The following is a 13,257-nucleotide window of genomic DNA, read 5'->3' as shown; positions in this document are numbered from 1 at the left end:
TTAAGATCGGAGATAAATGACAAGGATGTAAGTAAACGCTTTTTGACCGAATTAGGTTTCCAAAACCCAATTATTTGTATGTTTGATCGAGACAACAATGCTGACTCATACAATGCGTGTGAAATATAATCAATCCGAACCGTAAATACTCCTACACGTGCAAAACATGGAATAAGAGGTTCAACTCTAAAACTATTAAGAATGAATACTGAAATAACTACGTGGCATATGTAGTCTTGTGATAGTATAACCTTTCAGAGGTACAGTCTAAAAATCAAAATGTACATAATAGTAAACCTGTAAGTTAAACACTAAAAATAACTGAAAAGTTCGGCCATATTAATTTAGTAAACATTAATTTAACAATGGTGCTGAGAAATTCAGTATGGTGGATAAGAAACAAATATATAGAAAACCTAAAGTTTGTTTGTAAAAACGGATATTAAGACTAGTATTATCAAGTGGAGACACTATACAATACAACTTGGGCCCGGAGATAACTTTTAGTGGTCCAATCATTGAAGTGAATGGCTAAAAAAATTCCACCAACAAACAATAGAATGACCTAAATTATTTAGTCGAATCGACAACGCCACCCGCATCTTAGCAAGCAGTTTTAAAGGTCTCTGAAACATCGATTTTATTATTTCTTATGTCTACGATTAAATTTGACCCACGTTTTTGCATAGTCTGTGACTTAGCAGCATATTAATAGTTTTAAATGATTCCGTAAAAAAACCGTCTAGGACTCCTTTGATAAATGAAATGACAATTTATTATACTATATATTTTTATTTTTTTAAATTTGTTTACAATGTTGTATATACGTCTAAACTCTGGCTATATGGGGGAAACAATTCGTTTTCTATGCGATGGAAATTATGTTAAGCACAACGTTACTCAGCACTACTCACAAACAATATCAGTCAGGTATATTCCAACTCTGTAACATGTGACAGGGAAATCCCTCGTCCGCCTCGTAAAATATATTGAGACACAGGTATTATAATTTAAATAATTTAACAGGGTTAACATAGTTAAAATATTATATATCCCATTAAAACCAACATTACTTGTCTAATCGAGATCATCTGCTACATTGATTATAGTAAGAATTGAAAATTTATAGCTTATTTGTAAATTCTATGCATAATATTTGAAAATAAAATTAAATGAAAAATTCTGAATTTATACAGGCAAAGTTAGGGCCGTATGGCCCTTTCTTACACTAAAGCAGTAACAACGTTAATTTTAGAAAAATATATAAATACTAACTTAAGAATAACAATTAAAGAAATAAGTATATTTAAACAATGGGGAGAAATTGATGTAATGTTTAACACGTAAGCTTGAAAATTTAACAAATTAATAAAAATAACTACTTCTATAATAGTAACAATTATGTGTATAATCGTTTAAAATTTCCTATAAGAATAACCGTTACCGGAGTTTTAAAGAGTATCACTTGTGCAATTATAAAGGTCATGGTTATCAATATATCAATAAACCAATTCTAAGAACCCTACGTTAAACTCATTAAGAAAGAATGTATTCGTTTAGTATATAGTATATATTCAATATCAGTACAATATTGAAAGAAATATTTGTTCTCAACATTGGTTGTTACACGATATTGTTTACCGTTACGTGTTACTGATGACACGCGAGGTCGACGTGACAAAAATTATCCAGAGGTCGTGATCCAATTGAGCCAGTTACTGTAATGCTTTAGTCTATGGTCAGTGCTCCCTCACTGCTAGTGTCACTGTATACATCAACGTGCCTTACTCACGGCTCCTTAGGACATCAACATGAGGTAAGCGTCATTATATAAACAATATGGTTTGCTCGCGGGGCGAGAGTACTGCGGTCCAGCTCTTCACTGCTCTCCCCTACTAAGCACAAGAAACAAGCCCTGTCAAGCACGTTACTATGCCGCTTTAAAACTGCTATGTAATCTTGTATATTTGCTCAAATATATTCAATGTTGGTAAGCCTAATTATATATTCTGTTAATCATAATAGTTCAAACAATTTTGTTATATATGTAAGCAGATTAAATTTCGTGTTACATGCAATGTAATAAGTGTGCGCAATATTATATTTTATAATAATGTATGAAAACAACTACTTTTTTAGATCAACACTTTTTTAAATTGTTTTATTTATTTTAAAACCAGGAGGTAGGAAGTAAATGTTTTATTGTTTGTATATTCGTTTTTATATTATTTTATGAATAGTTAGATACGCAATACGTATATTTCAATGTACTTAGCTGCTGATATACATTTTACAACGTCATATGGCACATTGTCGATTTTTCAATTTTCAATTCTTTTACTAATATTACTTTTGAAACATTTATTTTTAGCTCTATATTATATGTTGGCTGTATTACTCTGCAATCCCTTTGGAAGTTATGAACGAAATCAAGCCTATCTACCGAGATGTTTCACATCAGACTCTACTCCAGAAACTCCTCTAGCCCAGATGATTCTTTCAATAATGCTCTATGGTTACGGACACCAAAACGAGGTTTTTGCACTTAAAATACTAAAAATAATTGTTTAGGATTTTTTACTTACAACTCCGGATACTTAGGTAGGGTGTTTCAAGAACTCTTTGGTGAGGCTGAAGCAAGCCGTGTACTTGGGCTAAAGAAGCTTGATTGAACACGATAAATAAAAGCCGATAAAAAATTTAAGGAGGTGATAAAAATGGCCAGAGTAGCAGCAAGAAAAAAGATGAGGAAGCTCGAAGATATAGGAGAAAGAGAAGAGCTTTATGGGCCTGGAATTGATGCTGTTGTATGAATAAAGACAGTATTTTCTTCTTTTGCTTTATTTCACGAAAAACTTTAAAATTTAAATCATAGGTAAACTTTTTAACTGTTAATAAGTGTTTAATTTATTTCCTTCAAATTTTCGTCACATATTCCTTTCAATCCCCTTTGTATGGTAAACCTACATTTACTGTACGACAAGAAAACAATTATGATATTTATAAATACTTATAATTTGACACGTTACTCGACCTATGCTCCTATTCAAACTTTCCCTCCGACTCCCTGCGGGCCCGCCCCCGTGGGAGCGTTACGGTCCTCTGAATAAGGATGAAAGTAGTGTTTCACATGCACTAGCAACATATTAAGCTTTAGTAGTTCATTTTTAAAGATTATAATGTTAATATAAAAGAATATTATTTTTTCCGGGATTTAATTCACGCCCTCTATGTACCATCTATATAAATTTAAAGCATTATTGTTTGTATAAAGAAACAAATAACTCTTAATTGAAATATAATCCTTTTTTAATTCAATATCAATAAATAGTTAACTACATATTATGTTATCTGCTTGCTTCAGGAGGTACGATGGATCGCACGGGTTGGGCCAGATGACGTCCTTTAAGACTGCAGCCTCATTGTGGCTTATCATGATCTGCTTGGTGGCTGCTGGTCAGTGCAAATTCATTAATTCTCTCCTTCTCCCTTTCTCTGTTCTTCCTTTATATACACGTGCCAGCGTGTGAGTTTTGTGCATATGTCTGTGTCTATATTCACCCTACAGATTCATATACAAGTTGAATGTGACAGACGCATTACGGCACAGATTAAAAGTGAGAGGTATTCAAGGTAACTTAGTATATAGTCAAGTGAATACGTTGCGTGGTTGATTAAATTCATACATATCTTCGTTACTTACTGTAAACATTAGCACTAGAAAGTATTCCATTAAATTATATTATAAATTCACAAAAGCGTATATTATATAAAGATTTTATTTCACGAAAACGTTTAGGTTGATATTAAATTAATAATAAAAAAGGCCATATAGAATATAACACGAAAATAAAAACAGATAAATTAAATATTTAAATTTTTAAGATACATAATAATTTGAATATATTATCCCAAACAGAATTCGTGTCTCGAGATATTTTACGAGGCAGGCAAGGGATTACCTAGTCAGTATAACATTGTATATTGTTGGAACATATATCTCTCACTACTTTTGTCATCAAAAAAATTTTATTAAAAACTAATTGTTTCTACAAATATCCCGAGGGGTTAAATGTAAAATTATATTTGAAGACCATATCCTACTTTGTAAGTAACATTTATAATCCAAATAAAAATATTGTGAAGTATTATAACGCAGTGATGTTTGCAATTGATGAAGGTTCAGAGGGATTTTCTGATACAACTACGAGGTTAACGTATACATATGCTAAATTTATATATTGTATAGTAATTTCTTTCCTTGAAGTTTGTTTTTGATGATTAAAGGGTTGTGAATGTAACAGGATTGTTTCCGGATATTTGCCATCTCTCAGTCATAAAAATATCTCAGTAATACTACAATTCGAGATCTGCAATATGATCTCTTCTCCAGGTAAATAACTAACGTTAAACATAATTCCAACAACTAAATTAAAATAAACAAATCATACCAGAGCGATGAAAAACACTTAAGTCAGGAATCACAACCACTATGTCGTATGTTTGTCAACTTTACTAACAATAGTTCTGCATCCTACGACTGACCAGTATAGTAGTCAAACCGTTGTTCAAATGGACCTTCACAAATACTTGGATCCTTTCCCGATATTTGGGAGACGCATGAAGAAATGTGTCCAGCAAATAATTTTAGGTAATTTAAATTGTGTAAATTAAATACAGTAAACTTATTTAATGATTATTTTATTTAGATTAAAAACAAATCCTTAAAACAATATTATTATATTGTTTTATATATATATATATATATAACAATATAATATATATATATATATATATATATATATATATACGCCAAAGATTTTGGTATAAGGGTACTTAGTAAATACTAAAGGCTTTAATTGAAATATTGAGGAAATTTAAACGGGTTTACTGGTTGATAGCTGGTCCTTTAACTCATTCAACTCACTATTCTAGCAAATTATTAAAATTACAATGCATAAAGTATAAAGGAATGAAATAATGAGATGAAGTATAGTAAAATAATAAATTATGGCTTACTCAATCTTTATAGCATTGATATGAATCTCTAGAATATTCCACTGATATTTCTCATTCTTTCTAGCTCATTGTCCTTTTACAATACTGAAGAGCAAAGTTGTATCACAACGGTAAACGAACATATAAAATTATTTCTCACATGATTCATTTAAATTAAAGAATTTGTCTTCAAAGCAGTCTGAAATTGTACACAATAATAGCACTTATTTAGCCTTATTCCAGATTGTTCTCTTACATAAGCACACAAGACAATTTATAATTTCCATACAGGACAGCACATAAACAACACAGTTAACTTATTATTCTATATATATATATACATATATATATATATATATATATATATATATATATATATAGAATAATATAGTAGGCCAATAATTATAGTAAGCAAATAAACAAACTAAATATCCACGTGCGCAAGGATGTTTTTTTTATTTTGCTATGCTATTCCACATATATAGCAGGCAAACACAAAATGTCAGATTTTACTTGCACTCAACTTACAAATTAAGCTCTATAAAGCATCCTTTCATTATTATTTCATTCAATTTTTAAAAAGTGTAATTTATAAATGAATAAACTGAGGAACTAAATTTAAATTATTGAGTTGCGTTTTAAACCCATTAAACTTTCATTGTTCACAGCAAACTGTTCATAAATTGCCCTATTCCCATAACAAACCATTATAACAATGCTTTGAGACAATAAACCCAACAGAGAAATGATCCCTTGAGTTGTTACAGAGAGAGACACTGTCCTGCTACAGCCAGACTCATCGAAGGAGACGAGTCGACAGTTGCCAGTGACCAAGCGATCGCTTGAACCCACTGTGTCCAGTGATGATCCTGTCAACTTCACGTATCGTGCCGGCTCCATTGCAATATTTGACTGTGTTATGAACGTGCTTCCACATAACATTGTAAATAATACATTGTAAAACATAAGAGAACATAAGAGTAACATATCGTGTACATTGCAAAATAAATAGAATGAGGATTTTTGGCGATTTTTTGTTGAATGTCAAGTGGCTGGCGTTGCTTTTTGGCATATCTTATATTATTTTCGTTTATCTCGTAATTTCACTTAATCTAAGTATAATATAGCCAAATAAAAATCGAGATTTTTAACTTTCATTTTCGTATATAAAACGTAAAAGAAAAAGTACAACCATTTGCAAAAGTCTGGTTCGTGGCAGTTGATCAACCAAAATTAGTAAAGATAAAATATTCCAAATGCGTTATTATTATTTTTCAACTTAAAAACTACTCTAATTCAAGTTTAATTTATGAAGGAATTATGGCAAAATATGTGTTTTTGTGTAGGAGTTATTGTTTCCATGCAACATACTTTCGAAATTATGCCTTTATTTGAGAAATCACAAAAAAAATATTTCAATAGTAAAAACTGACTGAAATTGTTTGAATTTTACATACTATATAAAACAGTTTACAGGTTACTTAACGAAAGACCAATCATTGTTTATTTTTTGGCGCGCTTGTTGACGTTGGGAACACTAATAGGCCACTTTATTTTATTATAGCACGTATTTGTGCGTGAAAAACATATTTTTAAGACATATTTACATTATTTTTAAATATAATATTGATTATTGTCTGGCCGGCTTTTGTTCTTTACATTTTATTTGTTTGTTAATTTTATTTCATTTATATCTCAGAGATTATCTTGTAATCATCTTATTTATTTATCTTATTTTAAGCTCATAAACATAGCCAGGAGGGCCAATTAAGTAGCAATCTACAGATTCAAGCGGACTTTAGAATAATTAAATCAATTATAACTGTCTTCATACTTATAGGGCTTTGATAAAATCTGTGCTTTTTCAGATTTTATTTTCAAGTACGTTTTTAGTGGAAATTACGTTAACTTGTTTTACTTTTTATTTTTCACATATAAATAAGTTGTGTATAAGCAATATACATGATTTAAGATTTTCTACGGATATGTAAAATAAAAGGTACATTTTTCATAATGTTATAATCTTTAAAATAATATCAATATAGTAAACAAAGTTTATATATATATATATATATATAAATACATTTTAAAACTATTTTATATTTTGGTTTTAAATTTACAAAATTTAACTGTTTTTATGGCCATATAATTCTAACGTAAGAAACGTTTCTTAGGTTTAAACATAAACTATTCAAAATATTTAATCTGAATAAATTTTAAGTGGCCGATTCATCGGAATATGCAGATTGCAAAAATGTACAACACTCTAGATGTTATCATTACATAACATGACAAATAAAGTATTGTTGATGAATGACGTTGTAAACGTTGTATACTAAATATCTCTTTTAAATATAGCGTTTAATTTCACAGTTACCGGTAATTTTGTAGTACTCTTTCAAAGTTATTTATAAACAAAAGCATTGTTTTTATATATTTTGGAACATTTCTTTTACGTTTTAGAAAGAGAAGAGATTAATTGTAAATTATTGTACTTTGTCTCCCCAACATAATCATGCTAAATTCTGTATTAGGATGGCTCTGTTTCTGACTTTACACAGTCATTTCTAGGTAGCTTTTAAACATCAGCGATTACGTGAACCTCCCAGGTACTTGGGATACTCCTTGTGGTAGAGGGAAACATTTATAAAAATTTAATTTAGTTCAGATTTTACAAACTTGTAACTGGCCTTTGACGCTTCTGTTATATGTTTGTCATACCTATAAAATGTCTGTCTGTTTGTATGTTTTTGTTGTTTGAAATAATGTCGTATGGTCCTGGCAGGTATCCTGGGTGTACCGGAGTCCGCAGTCAGACCAATCCAAAACTCGTACACTAACATTCAAAAAATTATCTTTGAGTCATGACAGCAGAATTACCTTGAGCTTCCAGCATCCAAACAACTTCCGTCTGAGGATTGCCTCTGTCACCCACAGAGACGAAGGCCTCTACCAATGTATGGTGTCCAATACTGAAGTATTCATTAAGACAAAACAGATTTTTCTTAAAGTAACTGGTCAGTATAACTAATTGTTTACAAAATGGCTTAAGCCATAGTTTAAGCCATAACACAGTATTTTGATCTTTATAGTTTTAAGTGGCTTTTACATGTGAAGTGTTAGAGATTGAGCCGTGTAAAGGCTGAAAACTATTTATTTCGTTCAAAAATGCAATTTATTTTTCTAATGGTTTTTTACGTTAAATTATTTTAATTTGAATCAAAGAAAGCTTTATTTGGAACATATTAAAGTCACCGTATCCCGTACTAAATATTCAGATAATATTGTCCTGTAATACCATATATTCGTGTTGAGTTAAGCTACAGTTAACTATATGCCAGCGATATTCAAAATAATTCTGATAGTTACTTATACTATAATGGAAAGTCATCTATGTCTCATAGTTCTAGCGGACCATGTTGGTCTTATGTAGACTATAGCAGGATTACCCAACCTGGGTTCGCAACCACTCCAAAGGCCACGTTAGTGGTCGTGAAAGAAGTTAAAGCTACGTTTTTCATACAGTTTAAGCCCAAATTTCGTAAGATAATATTTTTTAAGTGTAACACTACTCAGTTAATCTTATTTGCATTAATTACTATAAATATATCTGTAAAGTAATTAATAAAACTTTAAACCAAAGATAAAAGTACAGTTCAAGCAACAAGTGGAAAGTCCCTACGCATGTAACTGTAAGGGAGTGCAGATGGAATGGGCTTACGGTGTCTGAGTCGTCTCGCTGCCACTCTGCTCTTTCTCCGATATGACTGCTGCATTGAAATATCTACCGAAAACTACCCCCTTTTCAAACTACTGGACTAGATTGGAGACTAAGTGCATTCTTTTCGCCTTAATAGCATATTTCTGGAAAAAATATTACTGTATGTATGAATGTTACAAACCACACTACTCGTAAGTCACTAAGTAAGCAAGTAAGATCTTTACAAGTAACATGTTCTACAAGCTGGGAATTAGCATCCTGAAAGAACATGAACATTTCTGAACTTAACTCAAACTGTCTACTCAACATGTTTCTTCGTCAGTTCCTCGTACTTCTGTGCGAAGCAAAGGATTTTTATATAGCTAAGCGAAAAAAGACGTTTTTGTAATGAACGAGCTTCAACAAATTAAAAACTTTCGCTGCATCCCCCATCACCAAACTAAATTACATTTGCATTTGTTTTGATCCCAAATCTTGTCTATAAAAAACAGTGACCCATTAAGCATGAAGCATGATAGTTTTCAATTTTTCCGCTGTATTTACCAGTGACAGCAGTAGCACCATCACCGCAGTGTGTTTTTGCACAGTAGCTTTTGCACATATAATTTTGCATTAGCTTTTGCATTCTCCTCTCTACAGCACATTTCCAAAGGATTGTCTCTACGGTAATTTCCGCTCCCATTGCAATTCAACTCTAACGATAGCAATATATCACGACCCAAGAATAGCGTTACTGTTGTTGTTTTAATGCTTTCTTGAACTGCTAAAATAAATGCCAGCTGTAACCAAAGAATAATTATGTTGATGACATTTCTGGTTTTTTTTTTTTTTTTTTTTTTTTGGTAAATCCTTGTGGAAACCTTGTATTCACCTTTTTTCAATGTGAAGGATCGGGGTAAAAAGGCGTTGTACATATGTGCTGAATATTAAACTTAAGACACATTTGTGCAAGTGCTTTCGGTCGGAACTGCGATACGTTGTCGGAAACTTTGGAATTTTTGAAAACGAAAGTGGGCAAAAACACTTTTCTGTAAGGCTGAAATACTGCAGTTGTATATTTCACAGGAATAAGAGTAGCGTATCTGGAAAAGGTGTCCACTACCGTCACAAGATATCGATTACATTTTGTATATTTGGCTATGAAGCCACATGGTCTATAAATATATGTTTTTCCATTTTCTGTCAACTAACTCTGATAATTAAAAAATACAAACTTTAGTGTTGGTTACTTTTTTAAATATTTGACGTCGAACTCAATATTTATACCACTCATAAATGCCCTTTGTGAGTTCAGGAGCTCTAAAAATATCAAATGACGCGCGTGAGGATTTTCCTTATACCGAAATAAGCAGTAAACTTATCCCTTTACATAGTATCTAATGTTTCTGGTGTGCTTAATTTTGATAAGAGGTATATTTTACTATGCGGCATTACAATGTAAGGGATTATTTGCCCATAACTTTTAATAGGATCGTCGTATAGATGTTTTGTTCATTTAATTGTGTTTCACTTGAAGAGACATTTAAAATGTTATGTTACAAGATAGGGGTTAAAATTTTTTTATGTAAAGTGACACCTCTCTATCCCCTTTTGAGAAAGGAGGAGGAAAGTGATTATCCTTCAAAAAGTCCAAAAAGTATTTTAATAGGTATGGTGAAAATTGTACATCGATATCTCTATCTATTTGGAATATATCCAGACGTATCAGTAATTTACTTTACTTAAAGGTTGGCGTGGCTATGCATTTTCAAATTATGCATGTGATTCTAAGCTTAAAATTAAGAACAATCAATTATTTTAAATTTCCACTTCGTTTAGCTGTTAGCCACCATTTTGTAATTTTTTAAACAAATTTAACAAATTATTATCTCTAAAACGAATAAAGTTGAAGAAACCAAAATTGCTACATAGGTTTGAATAGGTAAGAGAAAAATGATTATTTTTCTCTTACCTCGTGTTATTTTCTTTAATATTAACAAAATGGTGTCTGTTAAACATGTTTTAATTCAAATAACAAAACAAACAGTATAGTTATAGAACTATACCATTGAAAATATGAAACTATGAAAAACGTTAAACCAATTTCAAGCGATCTAATTTCAACATAATCCGTCAAGGCATAAGCGAGCACTATCATTTTAAAGGTACGCTTGCTTAAGCCAGAAGTAGCAAACGATTTGTCTTCTGATTGGCATAAGCTGTATTACATCAGTTGTAAAATAATTTATATGATACCCACTATTTATAAAATGTTATTACAGCTCCAATGGTACTTATTTATATGAAATCCGTAAATGCTTAAGCGAGCTCGACCCTTCATAAGACACTCATGTAGAATGCAGGAGCAAAAAACAGCTGATAACTCTCTTTTTACATGTGTTTGTAACAATAATCGTGGAAAGATAGTAACACGAGGTAATAGGCAAATAATTTTCTGAGCAATACATGTTTGGATTTTTAATGCTGCTGTTGTAGATGCAATATTGGAAATGTTTATGAGCGAGTCAGTACATGAATGTCAGTTTGCTATAAAATAAGATAGTCAATAAATGAGCTAGGCTAGTCAGCTTTTCAATACTGTTCACTTGATATTTTTCAGGTCAACCGAAACGAAGGATATGTGAGACGGAAGCGTGTAAGGAAACTGGTAAGGTCTTTCATATCTGTTTATTTTAGATGTAATAAAGTTTATAATTTATTTAAATTTTTAAATTTGATAACTTACTCTAAGTGCTATTTTGATAAGTACTAGGAATTTATGTTTTGGAATAGTTTATGAACAGCTAATTAGTTTTTTTTAGAATATATCAACAGTTTCCGAGCTTAATGGTTACATCTTAGTTATACCATGCCATTCGTGCACTGAAATATAGTTAATGCTAGTGGCGCTTAGCTTGCATCTTTCATTGCATGTAGCTATGTAGTTTCTTTCATTCTAACCATGTTGTCCTAATGATCACCTATTCGGTCATTTCGTTATAAGTTAATGAAACCTGTTTTAAAATTTTAATCTTAGTGTCATATTTATTCATAAATTGTCGATAAGGATGTAATAAGTAGATATGTAATATACCTATTGCAATTTGTAAAATTAAATATTCTGTACCTATGTATAATCACGATTATGGCCGCAATTACTCACTCGTCTTTACGAAACCAGGTATGAACACCAAGGTTAAGTTAGTTGGTAGGGATGGTAGGGAATAGCGGATGAAGGAAGACTGAGCCCCAGGTTGAAAACCTTTTCAAATATAATTACCATAAACAAATTGTGGTTGGATGGATTTTAATGGAATTTAAATTAACATTCCACATTATAAATGTTTATCTTGAGCGGGCTGTTGGTACTTTTTGACACACACTGTTGGAGCTCTATGGTTAAACACGTTTCATACATAATTAATGTAGATAATTTGTAGTTATAAGTTTCTGGCCGTTTAACGTGCAGCTAGAGATTCGTTGAGGTTTGATGTATTTTAACAAAAATTAAACGTTATTCTTAACTGAAGCGCCCGTAGAGACTAAGGGTTGGAGCCCTAGTGTTGGATCCATAATATTAACGATAACTCTGAAAAACGTGTGATTAGGTGGATTCTAGCCAACATTTATTTCAATATTCTATAGTACAAATAAGTGTATAATGTAAGTTTTTATAGGCTATTAATAAATATTAACCAAGAATAGATATTATCTGCTCTCTGAGACAAGCATTTTATTCGTAACGCTTTGTGATCTGATAATAACATAATATCGGTATATTTTCAAGAAGAGCAAAGCAAAGCTTTAAATATCTAGACAATTTAAAAATCCTACACGGCGGTATATAGATTGTGAGCGCTTCCAGAGACTAGGAATTGTCCAGAGAGGGTACTGCTAAGAGACTAGGTACGCTTGAGGCTGGAAACTCGAAAAGGTTGAGAGGCCCTAACGGCTAAACTAACGCAGAGTCCAAGATTTGCCAGAGGCATCGAGCTACCAAAAGGCTACGCCTACCGAAGAAGAAGTTTGTAGTGGTTGAGAATTCCATAAGACCTAGATGTATGAGAAGCCGGGAGGTCCTAGTGGCTGACACCTCACAAAAGATAAAACTACCAGAGGTAGGAAGCCTCCAGAAGTCAGAACCTAGCAGAAGCCATGGCGTACAAGAGGCCCGGACTTGTCAGAGGCATGGAAGTCGAAGAGGCTGAGTGTTCCCAGGAACTGCAAAGAAAGTTTTTTTAAATCTGCTCTCGTCTTTTTTTTAAATAATGATTGTTTGAAATGGTTAACTCCACCCATATGCCGTTCGTACATGTTGTGGTTAAAACATGCCCACCACAAAGCGTTTAGAATCAATTTGGGATATAATTTATTCTAGGACTCCGTCCCTTTGTCCCAAATATCACCAGAAATCAGTAGTTGATTCAAATTTATCATATTACCCACAAATTTTAGTTCAGACTGACTTATTTACAAGGTGTTAAGAGTAACAGTGCATATCATGTAATTGGTCCTAAGCATCCACCTACTTGTTTTCCAATGCGCTTTAAGAACATATA

General features: G+C 31.8%; 1 protein-coding gene across 1 annotated transcript in view; it reads left to right on the top strand.

Moving 5' to 3' along the window:
- The first annotated feature begins 1,744 nt into the window (after positions 1-1,744).
- The window catches only part of LOC124354370 (neprilysin-2-like), a 49,445-nt gene continuing 37,932 nt past the window's right edge, over positions 1,745-13,257 (top strand). The window contains exons 1-5 of the mRNA XM_046804773.1: positions 1,745-1,816; positions 3,365-3,456; positions 5,766-5,941; positions 7,784-8,015; positions 11,319-11,366. Of these exons, the coding sequence (XP_046660729.1) occupies positions 1,812-1,816; positions 3,365-3,456; positions 5,766-5,941; positions 7,784-8,015; positions 11,319-11,366 (553 nt within the window). The 5' untranslated portion in view covers positions 1,745-1,811. The remainder of the gene's footprint in view (positions 1,817-3,364; positions 3,457-5,765; positions 5,942-7,783; positions 8,016-11,318; positions 11,367-13,257) is intronic.

Source organism: Homalodisca vitripennis, chromosome 2 (genome assembly GCF_021130785.1).
Source record: "Homalodisca vitripennis isolate AUS2020 chromosome 2, UT_GWSS_2.1, whole genome shotgun sequence".
NCBI lineage: Eukaryota > Metazoa > Arthropoda > Insecta > Hemiptera > Cicadellidae > Homalodisca > Homalodisca vitripennis.
The sequence above is the reverse complement of the archived record's forward strand: the minus strand, read 5'-3'. Positions and strand labels throughout refer to the sequence as shown.